We start from the raw sequence: 18766 nt of genomic DNA, 5'->3' as shown, positions 1-18766 counted from the left end.
TTTCATGCTTCACTGGCTTCAGTTAAATTTTGTGTTTTACTGTTGATGTTTGAATCATTAAACTAGATGACAGTATATATCTATTTAGGTACAACACTCATACAGACAAGGTCATTGTGACCTACATTTCAGATTTTGCTGGCTTAGGTTAAATTTTTTCACTTTGCTCATGACCACATAGTTTTTTTGTTGTTGCATAGTACATATGTACCATCCTATTTAGAATTGTGAATTTTGTTGACAGGATGCATTTTGATGGTAGATTATCATGGCCTATATTTTACAGTTCACTGGCATGGGTTACATTTTTTGTTTGATGTTCATTTCCTGGAATCATGAAATTAATCATGAATTTCATTTCTTTATTACCACTCCTACAACAAAAGATGCTCACTGTAATTGGATTTCATATTTCTGGTGCTTTGGTTTACATTTAGCTTATGACCACAAGTTTTTGGCATGTTAAATAGATAATATCCAACCTAGATTCAGTAAACTTGGTATCTTAACAAGTTATAACACCTTTTTGTGAAAACAGGTCTCTGTGCCCAATATTTCATTCTTCATTCACTTTATTGAAATTTCATGTTTATAGTTCATTTATTGGATGCTGTGTATGTTCCAGTCATGAAACTTGAAAACTGGATAAAACTTTTTTTAATACTTCACACATACCACCAAAGAAACTGTGACCTACATTTTATGCTTTACTAACATGGTTCTTAAGTATATGTGTTAATTACCACATTGATTCTTCCATGCTATACACACCCTAGTCACTCAGAAGGTATTTTCTGACCAGTGCAGTTGGAAGTAAGGATACATATGTTTATTTAAAGGTAAACTTTCCAGTTAATGAATTTTCAGAGTATATTGTGATAGGTTACTCTCAAAAGGGTAGCTGTATATTGTACATGGATGAATATAGGAATTATGTGGGTGGATTGCTTGCTTCATGTGAGGTTTAGTGGCTGATCAAGGTAATTATTCAAACATGTATGTTTTGACTACAGGCTGTCACTCCAAGGTTACTCAAAGTCTGTGACTATCACCCAGTAGAGTCTGGCTTTTGTGAGTGAAAAATGATAAATAATTATTAAGCAGATTTAAGAACAATGATTTATAATGGTACCACTAAACAAAATTAATCTCTGGTTTTTATCAACTCATTATAGTACTTCTTCTTTGATATCATGGAAAATAATGTTTCCTTTTATAAATTTACATATTTTATGCCATGTCACAGTAGGTAGGTAGGTTCATAGGTTGGTTGTTTTTTAATGTATTGTCAGCACAAGACTGGCTATATAGTGCTGATTAAAAGTTACGATTTTAATTTCTCACAAGATTAAAAGTTTCAATTTTAAATTTTCACAAGATTAAAAGTTACAATTTTAAATTTTCGCAAGATTAAAAGTTACAATTTTAAGTTCTCACAAGATTAAAAGTTAAAAATCTGCAGAGGAAAAAATTTGCAAAAAAAATCTAAATAATAAAGGAGCAAAGATTTTGTTGTTGAGAGTGAATTAACCTGACTCTTTTTCAGCATTATAATTATTATGTACCATGGCCATGGTGACAATGAAAAGAGTTGCAGAGGTGATCTGTGTAATCATTAAGTACACTGTGATTTGCATAATTAAACATTCTTTTTGTAATCTTGCATTATCTATTTTAATTTGATTTGAACTTTTTGAAATGCTGTCAATTTTTATTCAGGAGAAGCCTCGACCTTCCACTGCTAAGTTCACCTGGGATACTGATGGCAGGCGACACCAGGCTGTCAAGGTTAATTATAATATTTAGTAGATCTCCTTCCAATTTTATGATATTTGATATAATTTTCAGTAACCATGACACTGCCACCAAAGATAATTTAATGGAAAAGTCTCAGCTGGCAACCTGAGAAAATAATTAATTAATTAGTAAACAAGATTTGCCTTGGAGTTGATACAGAATATGAATAAACAATCCCAGTATTTTGTTAGTTATTAAAAGTCAATATATAGAAAGCACCTTAGTGAACATCTTCAGTACTGTACTTCTTTAAAACAGTGTATTACTTTGATGTAGTCATTTATAATGCCATGTACATGTTTTATTGTGGAGGTAGATCACAAACCAAGTTTTCAATACTTTGTTGTCTAAGACACCCCAGCCTGTAAAGCTGTACATCATATACATGTTCTTATACAAAGTTGCTAGAAAGATTGGATTGTGGACCTAAAAATTAGTTTTTTCTTTAAATGAAGTTGTTAGTACTATTATTATTATTGTTGTTGTTGTTGTTATTATTATTATTGTTGTTATTATTATTATTATTATTGTTGTTGGTGGTGTTGTTATTGTTACTATTATAATTATTATTATTATTCATTTCAAGCAAAATGAGGATTAAATGATTTTTCTAGTACTGAATTCTAATAGACCAATTTCAAAATTAGAAGGTATCATGGGAAAATGTACTCCAAATGACTTATTCAAGTGCTTGTGCTCAATCCAAAGTAATGTTACAATGCCTCAGGCAGACAGTGAATGTACAGGCCCATTATGCCTTCCTGTTTTACAGTTGAAGTGCCAGTCATGATATTTATGTATGGATTATGTTTCCATGACTGAAGGTTTCAATTTGAAATGAACAAACATTTCTTACAAATAATTATTTAATTTAAATTGTAACATTTGATTACCAGTATGTTGAGTTTTTAGGACCTGAATGATCTCTTTTGGTCTCCATACTTTTCATGTATTGCTGAAAGATTGCATTATGTAGATGAATTACAGTTTCAAGGGAAGGAATCATATTAATTTTTCTACCTTAAGTTAATTGATTATTGATTATAGAAAATTGATAAGTTACTTCAGGTTTAAATTACCAAATTAGACTAATCTCTCTTTTGCCAATGAATAAATTGAAATTGATCATGACATGAGAAAGTTTTCATAACAGCTTTTAATTTCCTTGTGATCATGTCTGTAATTTATCTAATTTATTCCTATTTAGTCTTTAATGTATGCATGATAAATAATTATGCTTTAAGTTATCAAAGAAAATTTGAATTTTTTCTAATGCATATCTTTTCAAAAGGTATTTCAATGTCTCTCATAGTTCAGCTAGAAAATCATAGACATGTAATTGTTTATCTTTTTTTCTTATTTCTGTGAATATAACTCAGTATTTATTGAGCTTACCTTTCATATCATCATATGACTTATGCAAAGAATTTAGTTATTACATTATATTTAATTATTAAATTTTAATTTAATAATTAATTTCAGGCCTATGATGACAGCTATATACAACCAAAGTAAGTTTTTTTTTATTACTGCATGAATACAAAAATCTTGGACACAAAATCATTAATCTGGATGGGAAAAGACAGCATTTTGTATTGATTGAAAAAATTGGCAATGGGATGCAGTAAAGTGGCAAATTGTTTTTAAAATTGCCATTGTTTTATCATAATTCTAATTTATGACCAAATGCCAAAATGGTATTCTGTTCTTCACTTGGTCCCAGTCATGTTCACCTCCCATGGTAAGTGTACAATACCATTATATATGGAGATATTGAACTTTGTATTAGTCTGGTTCCTGATTTTTGTCTATCTACCAGTACATTTATATGGAATATCTGTTGTTTGTACATCATGGGACCAGACCACTGCACTGTATTTACTCCATTTCGCATAAACAAAAGTGGTACTGGTATCCTGAACTCCTGTCATTCTGCACTATAAACGGAATAGCCAGTGTTATATTTTCTTTAAGGAGTCAGGTCTGTCAGAATTCAGTTAAATACAAAAGCTTTTGATGCAGATTATGACCAGCAGTAAGTTAAAACTTGTGAAATACCATACTCCATGTTACTGATATGGTTACACAAACTTGGCAGTACAGGATGCAGAATATTTGGTGTTTGCATACTAGAATGCACAAAATTAGCTAGCACAAACTGTTTTATGGTAGGTTTATTCTTTTTTGACTATTAAACTGAGGATCAAAATATATTATTATGCAAGACAAAGTCATATAGAAAACAAGTGTTATTGTATGTTATGAATGAGCTGACCAAAACACAATTGTCCTAATTATCAAAATTTGAAAGTTTTACCTTCTGATCATATTAATATATTATATATAATCACTTATAAGGTGGATCCCAGTGCAAACTAAATAACCCAGAAATGCCATTGCATAAAACACCAGTAGATCTGGGGCTATGCAGTTTGTTAGTAGAACAAACAAAATAGACCCAGATCTACTGGCACATTATGCATTATGGCTGATCAGGGTCTATGTTGTTTGCAGTTGGACACATCTTATAAATGAGTATATACAATATCTAACAAAGTATATGCAGTTGTGCTTATTATAATGTTTACTTTGACACCTGCGAGCTTTTCTGTCCATCCACCCGTACATTCATCCAGCAATACCCTGGATAAAGATTAATATAAAAGGGTTTCAGAATAAGCTCATTATTACAATCTTTTTTACCGTCTGGCTGATTTTCATGCATATGAATCACTTCCAGCTGTTTGTAAACAGTAAAACTCCCCAGAAAGTGAATTCTTTTGGAAATCAATGTGGTTTCATTGATTCTGTTATATCTTTGGAGCCGACATATAGTGTAACCCAAATCTGCCCATCTTCTGCTATCTTTCACATCCTATAATAAATTTCAATTCTACTGAATTTCTTTTGAAAGACATATTAACTAAAATCAAATTTTGTATGAGACTTTTTATTTTTACTATTTTTTGACCAAACTTAAAGGAAGTTATGGCCTCTGTTTGACTTAAAACTTTGCCTTACAATTACATCATATTGGTGATGGCATTTGTGTAATATGGAAATATTCTGATTCCCATTATGAGAACATGGAACTGATGATGCTTTCAACCTCTCTCTTTATGAGTACTCAAATTTCTAGCTATTTTTAGCACATTTGGTTGTTAGGCCTGGTGGGATTAGTGTATGGTCCTGCATCTGACTTGTATCCTCCATTATGCCATCAGTCCACAATTAGTATTCACAACTTCTTAAAAATCAGTGAATATGTTTTAACCAAAATTGGTAGAGAGCACCAAGGCATACAGATTTTTCAATTTGATACAAAGGATGCTGATCTGAATCAGATATGGTCACCATTACAAACAAAGTAAAAACCTTTAAACAGCTTCTCAAAAACTGCTTTGCAGACTCAGCCAAATTTGACAAAGCATATACAAATAATGTTGGCCCTTCATCCAGTATGGCCACCATCAATAAAATTAGGCAAATAACATTCAGCAACTTCTTCTCAAATGCAGCTGTTTAGAATTGAACTAAAATTAGAAAAAACATTTTTTCATAAAATCCCTTTAAGTTTCTACAAATGATGTCGGTTTGACATCAGACACTATTATAAAAATAAACAAACTGTAAACAACTTCTTAAAAACTGCTATGTAAAATGTACCTAAACAGAAAGTATCCTGGCTTTAGAATCTTTTTCATGTGCACAGTTCATGCTGATCTACCTTTAGTACATTTACAATGTAAAAAACCCCTGAAATTACAACTTATTACAAACCACAGAACAGAATTTGATTAAATTTGGCAAATGGAATATTGTTTGAAACAGCCATTCGAATTTATACAGATGATTAAATAGGCGACTGTCACAAGAAAAAGAAAAACCTTTGAATAACGTCTCAGAAATTGCCAAACAAAATATGACCGATTTTGTCGCAATGCAGCTAGCAAGAAGATCTTTCACTTTGCCCAAATGATGCTGTCATGCCATCAAATTTGGACACATTACTAAATGTAAAAATAAATGAAACTTAATGACTTATTTTCAAGAAGTGCTCAACAGAATTTAGTCAGATTAGACAGCATCTTGGCAAAAAATCCTCTCACTTATTTTGTTTTGTTTGCTTTTTGATTTTATTATAACCATTGTTACTAAAATTAAAAAAATACATTGAATGACTTCTCAAAAACTGGTGAGCAGATGTCCAGATTTGACAGAAAACATCCTGGCATAAAATGTATCAAGTTTACACAAACAATGCTAATCCACTATGGTGGCCATGATGAATAAATTTCAAGCGGTAAAGGCCAGAGAGTTTAGTACTAACAAAGATTTCTTGGCTGTCTGCCAGTGCATTTCACTGTTAGATAAATGTCAGACAGGTGAGTGATCTGAAGCCCATTTGGGCCTCTTGTTCATGCAATAAAAATAATCTAAGTGCTTTACCTTATTTTAGAAAGCCTGAGCCCCCCAGGATGGAACGTCCCAGGTCTTCAAAGTATCGCCCTCGCCCAATTATTACAGTACCTGAAACCATTCCAAAGGAGACTGTGGGTGTTGTTCAAAGCACACAGACAGCTGATTCTGTGGGAATACAGACCGAGAGAAAGCTTCTTGAGGAATATGATCCTGTAAGCACCATATTTAACCAGTTGTTCTAAGACTTTGCATCGAGACCAAGTTGATCACTATGTTGTCTTTTTTAGTATATGCATTAAATGTTGAGCACATTTCAGTTTTCCTGCATGCAAAATGTTGTTCTGATACCTTACATTTAGGTGTTATGTAATTCTTTGAATATTTTATATTCATACATATCAGTTCACTATCTCCAGGGTAGTGTTGTTTGCCTCTGCTTATATTGCTTCATTGGTGTTCTTAGCTCTTTTTAAATTGGTTTTTTCTTTTTCTTCTGTCTCTCTAAGAAAGTCTAGGGAATAATGTAATACCTACCATGTAAGGTTTGGAAAACTATTATACTTACCCTTTCCCACCATGTAAGGTTCAGTAAAATTATACCAACATGTGCATTATACTTAGCTCCCTTGTAAGGCTGTACGATAGCAGTGTTAATTTCAGCTCTTGACCCAGGAGCTACAGAGAGTATATATTTACCTGACACTTTTAAGTATTTAAGTTACCTAGGACTATAATCACTCATTTATAAGGTCCATATAACATCAAATAACATGGGTCCATTTACTGGTGGATCAGGGTTTACACTGTTCATTCTATATATGATTTAAAGTGAAAAGCTTAAACATAATGCATACGTATAGTCTTGCATGCTACAGCATATAGATAGAGCTTACTGGTAGCATAGTCTAGTGCAGTTAAGTGTATAGTCTAGTGCAGTTCAGTGTACAGTCCACTGTATTATAGTCTAGTACAGTTCAGTGTACAGTCCACTGTATTATAGTCTAGTATAGTTCAGTATATAGTCTAGTGCAGTCAAGTATATTAGTCTAGTACGGCCAAGTATATAGTTAACTGCAGTCAAGTGTATAGTCTAGTGTAGTCAAGTGTGTAGTTTAGTGCAGTCCAGTGTATAGTCTAGTGCAGTCCAGTGTAGTACATTGAAGTTCCATGGTGCACATAATGTAGTTCAGTGATTAACCTAGAACAGAGACCGATTCCAGAAAATGATCCATTGATTAGTTGATAAATATCAAGACAGCATCTAAAGCAATACAGGTCAGTTTGAGGCATTGTAACAATAGGCTGTGGAAGAATTAAAACAATCTTCCTATTAAAGTTTTGTGTTTGAAATCACTGTAAATAATATGTAAATCTCTGTAGACGGAGGAATGCTCAGATACCTTGTCTGGTACGGAATCGCCAGAGCAGGTAAATTTTGTGTGACTAATTGCACCTCAGATGTCTCATTACATTTTTACCACTGGCTCATTATTAGCCATACAGTGTTGACTTTACTGGCCAGATTTAAATTTAACTACTTTAGTCTTCCTACTTATCTAAATACCAACATAGCTACATATTAGCAACCAACCAGTAAACTGTCCAACCAATCTGATAACCTTCTTACTTAACTATCTACAGTGGCATGTGCTTACCCATCTATATACCTATCTGCCCATAGTATAAACATAACTACTCAGATGTCTCCTCTACTTAACATGATCTACTCACCCAACTACCTTGACCTGCCATCAACCCACTAATATACATGTCTGCCAGTCTACCAACCCAACTACCTTGACCATCCTCCAACCCACTAATATACATGTCTGCCAGACTACCAACCCAAATACCCTGACCTGCCTCCAACACACTAATATACATGTCTGCCAGTCTACCAACCCAAATACCCTGACCTGCTTCCAACCCACTAATATACATGTCTGCCAGTCTACCAACCCAAATACCTTGACCTGCCTCCAACACACTAATATACATGTCTGCCAGTCTACCAACCCAAATACCCTGACCTGCCTCCAGCCCACTAATATACATATCTGCCAGTCTACCAACCCAAATACCCTGACCTGCCTCCAACCCACTAATATACATGTCTGCCAGTCTACCAACCCAAATACCCTGACCTGCCTCCAACCCACTAATATACATGTCTACCCGTCTACCAACCCAGCTACCTTGACCATCTTCCAACCCACTATTATCCTTACACCTGTAAAAGTGCATTATTCTACTTTTATAATAATTCTACATCTGTGTAATGAGACATCATGGACATCTACACAATTGCAGTTACCTAATGATTTTAATTAGTGTCACATGGGTCTCTTTACAGCAGTAGTAATACTTGTTTTTTTCATATGTTTGATACTAACATTATAAACATGCGTGTGAAATACCACAGTGTGAGGAGAAATCTCACAGAATTTTGGACCATCTCAGACTCAGTTCTTCAATTTCTCATGGACTACTAAATTTCTTATACAAAGAATTTTCCTTGTGATATTTTTAACCAAAAGACCATACCTCACAAGTGTTTTTGTAATAAGTTTTATATTTAGAGTAAACTTGTAAATGCGATGCAACAAGAATCTTTTCAGACACAATTGTAGCATATTTCACACAATCTGAAATTCTAACGTACTAAAATTATACCCAAAGATGACTTTTGCATTAGAAATCAATGCACATGGATGACCTGGGATGGGTGATGGGATCTGATGAGGTTATGAAATTTACTCCAACTCACAGAATATGTTGTCAGATCCTACAATCTGGTAAAATCGGTGGTACCTACTTGGAAATTACAAAAGAGGAATTGAATTTTATAGGTTTAGTAGTTTGCATTATTGTTTGTATGATTCATTACATATAAATTGAATTTTGTCTTGTTTTTATTAATTTGATATCTTTCATGGTGGAATTATTGTTCTTTAGCAAGAAGAAATAGTTCCCCCAGTATCTACTGCTGAAACTGGCACAAATACATCATCTTGGAATTCAGCGGTAATTCACTAGTTTAATTCTAATAGACACTGGAGCAATCTAATTTCTTTTTGGGTACATATTTTCTGCTTTTCTTACCAGTCCATTTCCTCATATAAATTTTCTGTGTCACCAATTCTAAATTGATATCTGAATACATATACAAAAGCCCATCAAAAGTCCAAGCTCTTCAGATAGTCCATCATGCAAGTAACCTTATTTGTGGTTAATGTTTAAATAAGCAAATCACGAATACACTCTGCATATCAACTGACATTAATGTCAAGTCCAGATCATATTTTAACACCAAGAAGCCTGCAGTTGCATTTGTTTATAAACAGGCAACAGTGGATGGTAGAGAAATTCAATTTACTATATCTCCATCATAATTTTAGTATATTTTTATTTCTCTGTTATTGTTAATTATTACTGTAATGGGCAACCATGAATATTTGTACCTGTCAAGTATTTATATTGTACAATGAACTGGTATGTAGGGTGTGAGGAAGCTTGTTTGTATTGAATAGACTCTTGAATGACCTGTTTCTTTTAGATGCACCTTTCTGCTTTTCTTAACCATGTTTTAGATATAATTATTATATGTAACCATTTACTGAACTACATTAAATTCAGCTTAAATACATCTACCTTATATACATGCTTATAAGTCAAGTTAAACTGCAAACAACAAAGATCCGGATATGTCTTAGCATAATTTTCCTTAAGATTATTGTCTGTTTTTCTGTTCTACTGATTACTCCAAACAAATTACAGAGACCCAGATCTGCTGGTGCATTATGCAACAGCAGATCTACGTCTGTGTAGTTTACAGGTGGACTTGACTTATAAGTGAGTACATACAATTTTTGGTCATATTAGTTTTGTAGCTCCAGCTCTAGAGTAATCTACTGAAATGCAATTTCTATGCACTGAGTTTTACATTCTGATGCAATTATTTTCTTATTTCTATCTTTTAACTGAAATTTGCTGCAACAGAATGTACTAAAATTGATAATTTTTTTCTTGTTGAGAATGTTTCCAGTCTCAGCATTTTCTATACACATTTGCTTTTTGCCTCGGTAATAACAAAATACAGTGAAACTTTCCTGTACTGGATACTGTTGGGACCAAAAGACTTTGATTTATGGAGGTGGACAGTATACAGAAGAACAAAAATATCCAGCAAAACGAGCTGGGTTACAAAAGGGGCTACTTTGGGGATTACAAAGGGGATACTTTGGGGAAGTTTCACTGTACCCTTGCATTCCAATTCCTTTGGTGCCATTTTCTGCTCTTAACAAGCACAGAAGTTTATCATTATTTGGCATCTAGCATACAAAAGTTGTTGGGTATGTTTGCTTTTTCTGCATCATGGTCATCTGTCTAGAAAATGTTGCAAAGGAAGCAGACTTTGTGTTTTGCACAGGTACCTAATTCAAGATCATTATTAAAAGGTCTAGATGATGAAAATATTATGTTTGGAGTGAAGACAGAGGTAAGCTTGATACAATCTGACCAAATAACAAAAATATATAAAAATTTTAGAGGTTCTCTAGGTCTTACCTTTTCCCAGGTCTAATTTATTAAGATAAATGGTAGCTTGTTGAAAACGACTCAAAAAGTTCATGGTAAGAGCGAATACAATTACAAAATGAGTAAAACTCATTTTTAGGGTACAAACCTCGCCGCATTTTGTGTTTGCCTTAAGACTAGGTTTTTGAATTGTTTTCACCCAAAACATGATATTTTCATGATATTGTATCCATTTCAGTATCAAGATTGCACCAGGTACTGGTGGTGTTCTAGTAGGAGTATAAATAGCATAATGAAGAAATATATTGTGTTGAGTGTAAGGATGATAAGTATGAGTAACTATTGCAGACCCGTTGGACAGGCGACAAGTGCTTGGAAAATATTTTTCCTGAACCCTTGAATATATTTGACAGAAGTTGCCTTATGCTGTAACTGAATGTGGTGTCTAACAAATTTCAACATAAGTATACCGGGCTACCAGAAAACAATACCTTGTAGCCCCAGCTTAAATTCAGCTATCCATAAAATGACCATCGATATGAAACTGTAAAGTTATGATGTGACATAAACATATGCATGGTTACAATATCATACAGCAGTCCACTGAGTAACTGAATTCAACACAAAGTAACTCAGACCTGTCATTCCGGTAATCCCTAGGCTTGGTAAATTCAACACATCGTAGCATAGATCCATCATTCAGGTAGTCACTGGGCCTTCTGAATTCAACATGTGGTAGTTCAGACTCATTATTCAGGTAGTCACGGGGCCTTCTGAATTCAACATGTGGTAGTTCAGACACAGTATTCAGGTAGTCACTGGGCCTTCTGAATTCAACATGTGGTAGTTCAGACTTAGTATTCAGGTAGTCACTGGGCCTTCTGAATTCAACATGTGGTAGTTCAGACTCAGTATTCAGGTAGTCACTGGTCCTTCTGAATTCAACATGTGGTAGTTCAGACACAGTATTCAGGTAGCCTTCTGATTTTTCACTCCCAGATACAAGTGTTAACAGACGTACAAAACTGGATCAATGTAATATTCTTTTCTTCATTAACAAACAAAAGATTCTGTCACATATGTAATAATTCCTAGCTGAGATGTTGGATTTAGGCTTAAAAAACCCACTTGATTTAGGTACAGCTGAACCATTGAGATGTTGGATTTAGACTTGAAAAACACTTGATTTAGGTACAGCTGAACCATTGAGATGTTGATTTATACTTAAAAAAACCACTTGATTTAGGTACAGCAAAACCATTGAGATGTTGGATTGAGACTTGAAAAACACTTGATTTAGGTACAGCTGAACGATTGAGATGTTGATTTAGACTTTAAAAAACACTTGATTTAGGTACAGCTGAACCTATGAGATGTTGATTTAGACTTAAAAAACACTTGATTTAGGTACAGCTGAATCATTGAGATGTAGATTTAGACTAAAAAACACTTGATTTAGGTACAGCTGAACCATTGAGATGTAGATTTAGACTAAAAAACACTTGATTTAGGTACAGCTGAACCATTGAGAAGTTTGATTTAGACTAAAAAACACTTGATTTAGGTACAGCTGAATCATTGAGATGTAGATTTAGACTAAAAAACACTTGATTTAGGTACAGCTGAACCATTGAGATGTAGATTTAGACTAAAAAACACTTGATTTAGGTACAGCTGAACCATTGAGACGTTGATTTAGACTTAAAAAACACTTGATTTTGGTACAGCTAAACCATTGAGAAGTTTGATTTAGACTATAAAAAACACTTGATTTAGGTACAGCTGAACCATTGAGAAGTTTGATTTAGACTAAATAAACACTTGATTTAGGTACAGCTGAACCATTGAGATGTTGATTTAGACTTAAAAAACACTTGATTTAGGTACAGCTGAACCATTGAGATGTTGATTTAGACTTAAAAAACACTTGATTCAGGTACAGCTGAACCATTGAGATGTTGATATAGACTTTAAAAAATCACTTGATTCACGTACAGCTGAACCACTGAGATGTTGATTTAGACTAAAAAACACTTGATTTAGGTACAGCTGAACCATTGAGATGTTGATTTAGACTAAAAAAACACTTGATTTAGGTACAGCTGAACCATTGAGATGTTGATTTAGACTAAAAAAACACTTGATGTAGGTACAGCTGAACCATTGAGAAGTTTGATTTAGACTAAAAACACTTGATTTAGGTACAGCTGAATCATTGAGAACAAATCCTTATGGACCAAAGAAATTTGGCTGAAACTGAATTTCATGGTAGACATGAAAAGAATTAATACATTAATGCATATTGCATCATTTCCATGAGTATACAATTTCTAAGTTGAATTGTATGAAGAGGCTTTTCATAAAATTAGAGTGACTGAATGGACGGGTAGGTTTGGGATAACGCTGTGTGTGGCAATATTTTACTTTTTGAACATGTAGTCAAATATTTGATCATTTGAGATGCAACAATGCTGACAAGTTAGTCTACCGAGAAGTGAATCATGGTGAGTCAGATATCTTGGACAAGAATGGATTTCCAGACTCAGATGGTATTGCAGTTTCCATTTATTGTTCTAAGCTACAAAATTCTTGTTTATCTTGCTGCCAGCATTACTCCTTTTAGAAAGAAATATTCAAGAGCTGCAAGACATAACAGAGAATCTTGTATTTTCACATTTGAAAGTCTAAGAATGTATTTAACGTGATAAAAATAAAGAAATTAAAAAAGTACAGACAATATTTCATTGGTTTTTATTCATATTCCGCTATTAAGTATTTGTATTTTATCATGACAGGCAAGCTAATTATAGAAAGAAAATTTAAATTGAGACAGTATCCTTGAATAACATTATTTGCGTCTGAAAAATGTAAATGAACCAGTATTTGTTACTTCAGAGATCTCATCTATTAATTGTGTGCCATAACTTTTTTAGAACATAACAGCCCCTTCCAAAAATAAACATGATCGGGGAACCTACACATCAGAGATAAAGGTAATGCATCAGGAGAAATATTACATGGCTGCAGTTAATAATTATTTTAATTTAACAATGTTATGCAGTATATCATACATTCCTAAGTATAAGCTACATAATAATATCATGTGATAAATGTCATATAACATAGTGTGAATTAATATCTAATACTTTTAACAGCCATTGATGTATGCAAAGATCGTGCAGTTACATAATAAACTGAATCTCAAACTTGTGCTTGCTTGAAATAAACTACTTTACAAGACTGCTTTCTGTAAGCATCTCATGTCATATGCATTATTAAACACAATGCTTAAATAACACTCATATTGATCCTTATATATTTACAGCCTGCAAATGGTTTAGTTCTGTGAAACTTTTTGTTATGAATAAAATACCATACATCTTAGATTCCAGTATGTAATTGGACATGATGGTAAATTTGTTTACACCAACTATAAAACTTGCATGCAAGGTAACTAGTAGTTGTTGTTGTTGTTGTTGTTGTGGGGTTTAACGCCATTTTTCAGCACACGATAGGCTATGTATGGCGGCCAGTATTAATGGTGGAGGAAGAACCCGGGAAAACCCCGGGAAGAACCACCGACCCACTAGAAGCTACTGGCAAGGTAACTAGTAGATGTGCATCGCTATTTACTTTACCAGTCTCAGTGTGAAAGTAATGAAGTGAAATCTAAAAAAAATCTTTTAAATAATGTTTATGTTCAACAATTCATTCATGTCTGAGTTTCAGCCACTAATCTCTGACATTTCCTATCATTCTGTGTATAGCCTTCTTACTGACATGTTTGTAGAACAGTTTTACACCTCATATATTTTAAGTTCATATTGATTTTGTGTACATTTTCAACATCATGGTAGATTACTGTTTATGTTCTTTCTTGTTGAAAAATTGAACATAGTGTAAATTGTTTTTCGTTTATTTTATTGAAATAAATTTTTGTCATCAATAATTTTTGTTCAGTTTTGTATAAGTTGTATTTTAACTTATTGGAAGTACATTAAAACCTTATTGAGGGATCACTGCCATGAAAGACAAACTGTCTTGAGAGACCACATTTTCATTGCACTGATTTATCATTTATATAGGGTAATAGTGACAGTTATTGGGGTCGTCTTGACTCAGATTAGTGAGCATAATTGGTACTTAAAACCTAATACTTTATTATTTTTCAGCATTTATTAAAATACCATTAATTTTCAACCATCTTAGCACTCCTGCAGTAATCACAAGATCTCCTGCATTTCAAATAAAGGAGTGAAGATTGTCTTCTGGAAAAGGTTTCATATACACTTTTTTTGGTAGAATTCAGTAAATCAATTGTGATTCACAGGTTTTCAGAGTAGATCATACATTTGAAAATGGTACAAATAATGCACTGTCCATCCTACGAATCCAACATAAGTTGAAAATTATTAAAAATATAGTTAATGTAATTGCAAAAAATCTGAATGACCATTAGATTACTGGGGATATATTTAGTGAACTATATGACATATTCCTTTTTCTTTCTTTGCCAGATGGAGGATGAGGTGAAGGATGGACCTTGGGCCGAATACCAGGTGTATGTACGGACGGGGAGCAGAGTTGGTGCCAGCACTGAAGCTTTTGTAAAAATGGCAATATATGGAGAAAAGGGCAGAACCAAGGATTTTGGTCTGACAGATTCAAGTACAAATAAGATAAAGTTCCAGAGAGGAAGGGTATGATACCAGCCAGATGTGACTTCTTATTGTTCTTGTTGAACTGTATTCATTTTTTGCAGTTGTAGGAAATATTTGAAAAATACAGGGCAATATCCACATATAGGGATCTCCACACAGCTCTTACAAGGTAATATCCTCATATAAGGAACTCTCCACATCTAATACAGGGTAATATCTTCATATGGGAACTCCACACAGCTCATGCAAGGTAATATCCCCATATAGGGTACTCTCCACATCTCGTACAAGGTAATATCCTCATATAGGGTGTTCTCCACATCAAATACAAGATAATATCCTCATTTAGGGTACCATTTACAGCTCTTAAAGGCAACATCCTCATATTGTGTACCCTCCACATCTTATACAAGGTAATATCCTCACATAGGGTACCCTTCACAGCTCTTACAAGGTAATGTCCTCATATTGGGCACTCTCCACATCTCATACAAGGTAATATCCTCATATACGGTGTTCTCCACATCTCATACAAGGTAATATCCTCATAGAGGGTGTTCTCCACATCTATACAAGGTAATATCCACGTATAAGGTACTCTCCACATATCATTTTACTAGGTAATATCCTCATATAGGGTGTTCTCCACATCAAATACAAGATAATATCCTCATTTAGGGTACCCTTTACAGCTCTTAAAGGCAATATCCTTATATCGGGTACCCTCCACATCTCATACAAGGTAATATCCTCACACAGGGTACCCTTCACAGCTCTTACAATGTAATATCCTCACATAGGGTGTTTTCCACATCAAATACAAGATAATATCCTCATTTAGGGTACCCTTTGCAGCTCTTTAAGGCAATATCCTCATATCGGGTACCCTCCACATCTCATACAAGGTAATATCCTCACATAGGGTACCCTTCACAGCTCTTACAATGTAATATCCTCATATTGGGTACTCTCCACATTTCATTTTACTAGGTAATATCCTCATATAGGGAACTCCACAGAGCTCTTACAAGGTAATATCCTCATTTAGGGTACTCTCCACATCTCATACAAGGTAATATCCTGATATTGGGTACTCTCCAAGTCTCATACAAGGTAATATCCTCATATAGGGAATTCCACTTCTCATACAAGGTAATATCCTCATATAGGGTACTCTCCACATCTCATTTTTACTAGGTAATATCCTCATATAGGGAACTCCACAGAGCTCTTGCAACGTAATATCCCCATATAGGGTACTCCCCAAATCTCATACAAGGTAATATCCTCATATAGGGTACCCTTTACAGTCTTACAATGTAATATCCTCATATAGGGTACCCTCCACATCTCATGCAAGGTAATACAGTGGAACCTGTCTTGAAAGACCACCCCTTCTGCCAAAACATAATGGTCTCTCATGACAGGTGGTCTCTCATAACAGGTTATAACAATATATAATCTCTAAATCTGTACATGGAGAACCTGGTCTCTCAAGACAGGTGGTCTCTCATAGCAGTGGTCTCTCAAGACATGTTTTACTGTATCCTTGTATAAGGTACTATCCACATCTCATTTTAGGTAATATCCTCATATAGGGAACTCCACACAGCTCTTACAAAGTGTTATCCTCATGTAGGGAACTCCACACAGCTCTTGCAAGGTAATATCCCCATATAGGGTACTCCTCAAATCTCATACAAGGTAATATCCTCATATAGGGTACCCTCCACATCTCATGCAAGGTAATATCCTTGTATAAGGTACTATCCACATCTCATTTTAGGTAATATCCTCATATAGGGAAATCCACACGGCTCTTACAAGGTAATATCCTCATATAGGGTACTCTCCACATCTCATACAAGGTAACATCCTCATATATTGGGTACTCTCCAAATCTCATACAAGATAATATCCTCATATAGGGAATTCCACTCTGCTCTTGCAAGGTAATATCCCCATATAGGGTACTCCCCACATCTCATATAAGGTAATATCCTCATATAGGGAACTCCACACAGCTCTTACAAGGTAATATCCTCATATAGGGTACTCTTTACATCTCATACAAGGTAATATCCTCATATAGGGAACTCCACACAGCTCTTACAAGGTGATATCCTCATATAGGGTACTCTCCACATCTCGTACAAGGTAATATCTTCATATAGGGAACTCCACACAGCTCTTACAAGATAATATCCTCATATAGGGAACTCCACACAGCTCTTACAAGGTAATATCCTCATATAGGGTACCCTCCAGAGCTCTTACAAAGTATTATCCTCATACAGGGTACAGGGTACCCTCCACATCTCATACAGGGAACTCCATACAGCTCTTACTCTCCACATCTCATAAAGGTAATATCCTCATACAGAGTACTCTCCACATCTCATACAAGGTAATATTCTCATATAGGGAACTCCACACAGCTCTTACAAAGTAATATCCTCATATAGGGTACTCTCCCCATCTCATACAAGGTAATATCCTCATACAGGGAACTCCACACAGCTCATACAAGGTAATATCCTCATATAGGGTACTCTCCACATCTCATACATGGTAATATACATTTTTATTATAAACTGTTTCCATCTCTCCATCAGTCACATTCTTTTCTGTTTAATATTCCCAGAACCATGTAAGATGTGTTCATGAAAACTTGGTGTGCACTTGTATCATGAATGTAGTTAGTGTCTTATAAAGCATTTGGACTTATCAAATTATTACTTTTAAAGCAGGGGGGTATTCCATATCACTTGGTTATTGATAGATCTAGCTAATAATACTGTATTCTACATGTAGCTAAGGCAAATAACTACATGCACATGTAATTATGTGTACATGTATCCAGCTTGTGTCATAAATTGCAAACCTTATGAGCACATATGTTATCATTTCCATATATACACAACTATCTCATAGTTAGGTCTAATATCATTCATTTACTTTACAGTTGAAACATCATGAATTTTTCAATTATGACAGCTCATTATGATGTGATGGATCTCAATATAGATAAAATATTTTTCAAATAATAATCTTCTTTGGGTATGAGTATAAATGTAAATCTCAACCTGGTATCTCATTGTACAGTAGTGTACATTAATCGTACTTAGGGATCTAAATATACAGTAGTGTAGATGCTAATTGTAACCAGGTATCTCAGTGTACAGTAGTGTAGATGTTAATCGTAACCAAGTATCTTAATGTACAGTGGTGTTGATGTTAATCGTAACTGGGTATCTCAATGTACAGTAGTGTAGATGTTTATCATAACTGGGTATCTCAGTGTACAGTAGCGTATGTTAATGGTAACTCAGGATCTCAATGTACAGTAG

At 34.2% G+C, this 18766-nt stretch overlaps 1 protein-coding gene across 11 annotated transcripts in view; it reads left to right on the top strand.

Annotated features, from left to right (window-relative positions):
• Positions 1 to 18766, top strand: part of LOC149806101 (uncharacterized) — a 106791-nt gene that overhangs the window by 60883 nt on the left and 27142 nt on the right. For 5 of the 11 annotated variants that reach the window (XM_089950990.1, XM_089950988.1, XM_089950983.1 and 2 more), the window contains 7 exons: positions 1720 to 1788; positions 3280 to 3308; positions 6257 to 6431; positions 7600 to 7647; positions 9175 to 9243; positions 13689 to 13748; positions 15273 to 15455. In XM_089950990.1, the coding sequence (XP_089807116.1) occupies positions 1720 to 1788; positions 3280 to 3308; positions 6257 to 6431; positions 7600 to 7647; positions 9175 to 9243; positions 13689 to 13748; positions 15273 to 15455 (633 nt within the window). The remainder of the gene's footprint in view (positions 1 to 1719; positions 1789 to 3279; positions 3309 to 6256; positions 6432 to 7599; positions 7648 to 9174; positions 9244 to 13688; positions 13749 to 15272; positions 15456 to 18766) is intronic. The other 6 variants (XM_089950985.1, XM_089950987.1, XM_089950986.1 and 3 more) reach the window with 6 other exon arrangements.

Source organism: Sinohyriopsis cumingii, chromosome 2 (genome assembly GCF_028554795.1).
Source record: "Sinohyriopsis cumingii isolate HCF-2022 chromosome 2, ASM2855479v2, whole genome shotgun sequence".
In the NCBI taxonomy this organism is placed as follows: domain Eukaryota; kingdom Metazoa; phylum Mollusca; class Bivalvia; order Unionida; family Unionidae; genus Sinohyriopsis; species Sinohyriopsis cumingii.
Note: the sequence above shows the minus strand (reverse complement) of the source record. Positions and strands in the feature narration are given on the sequence as shown.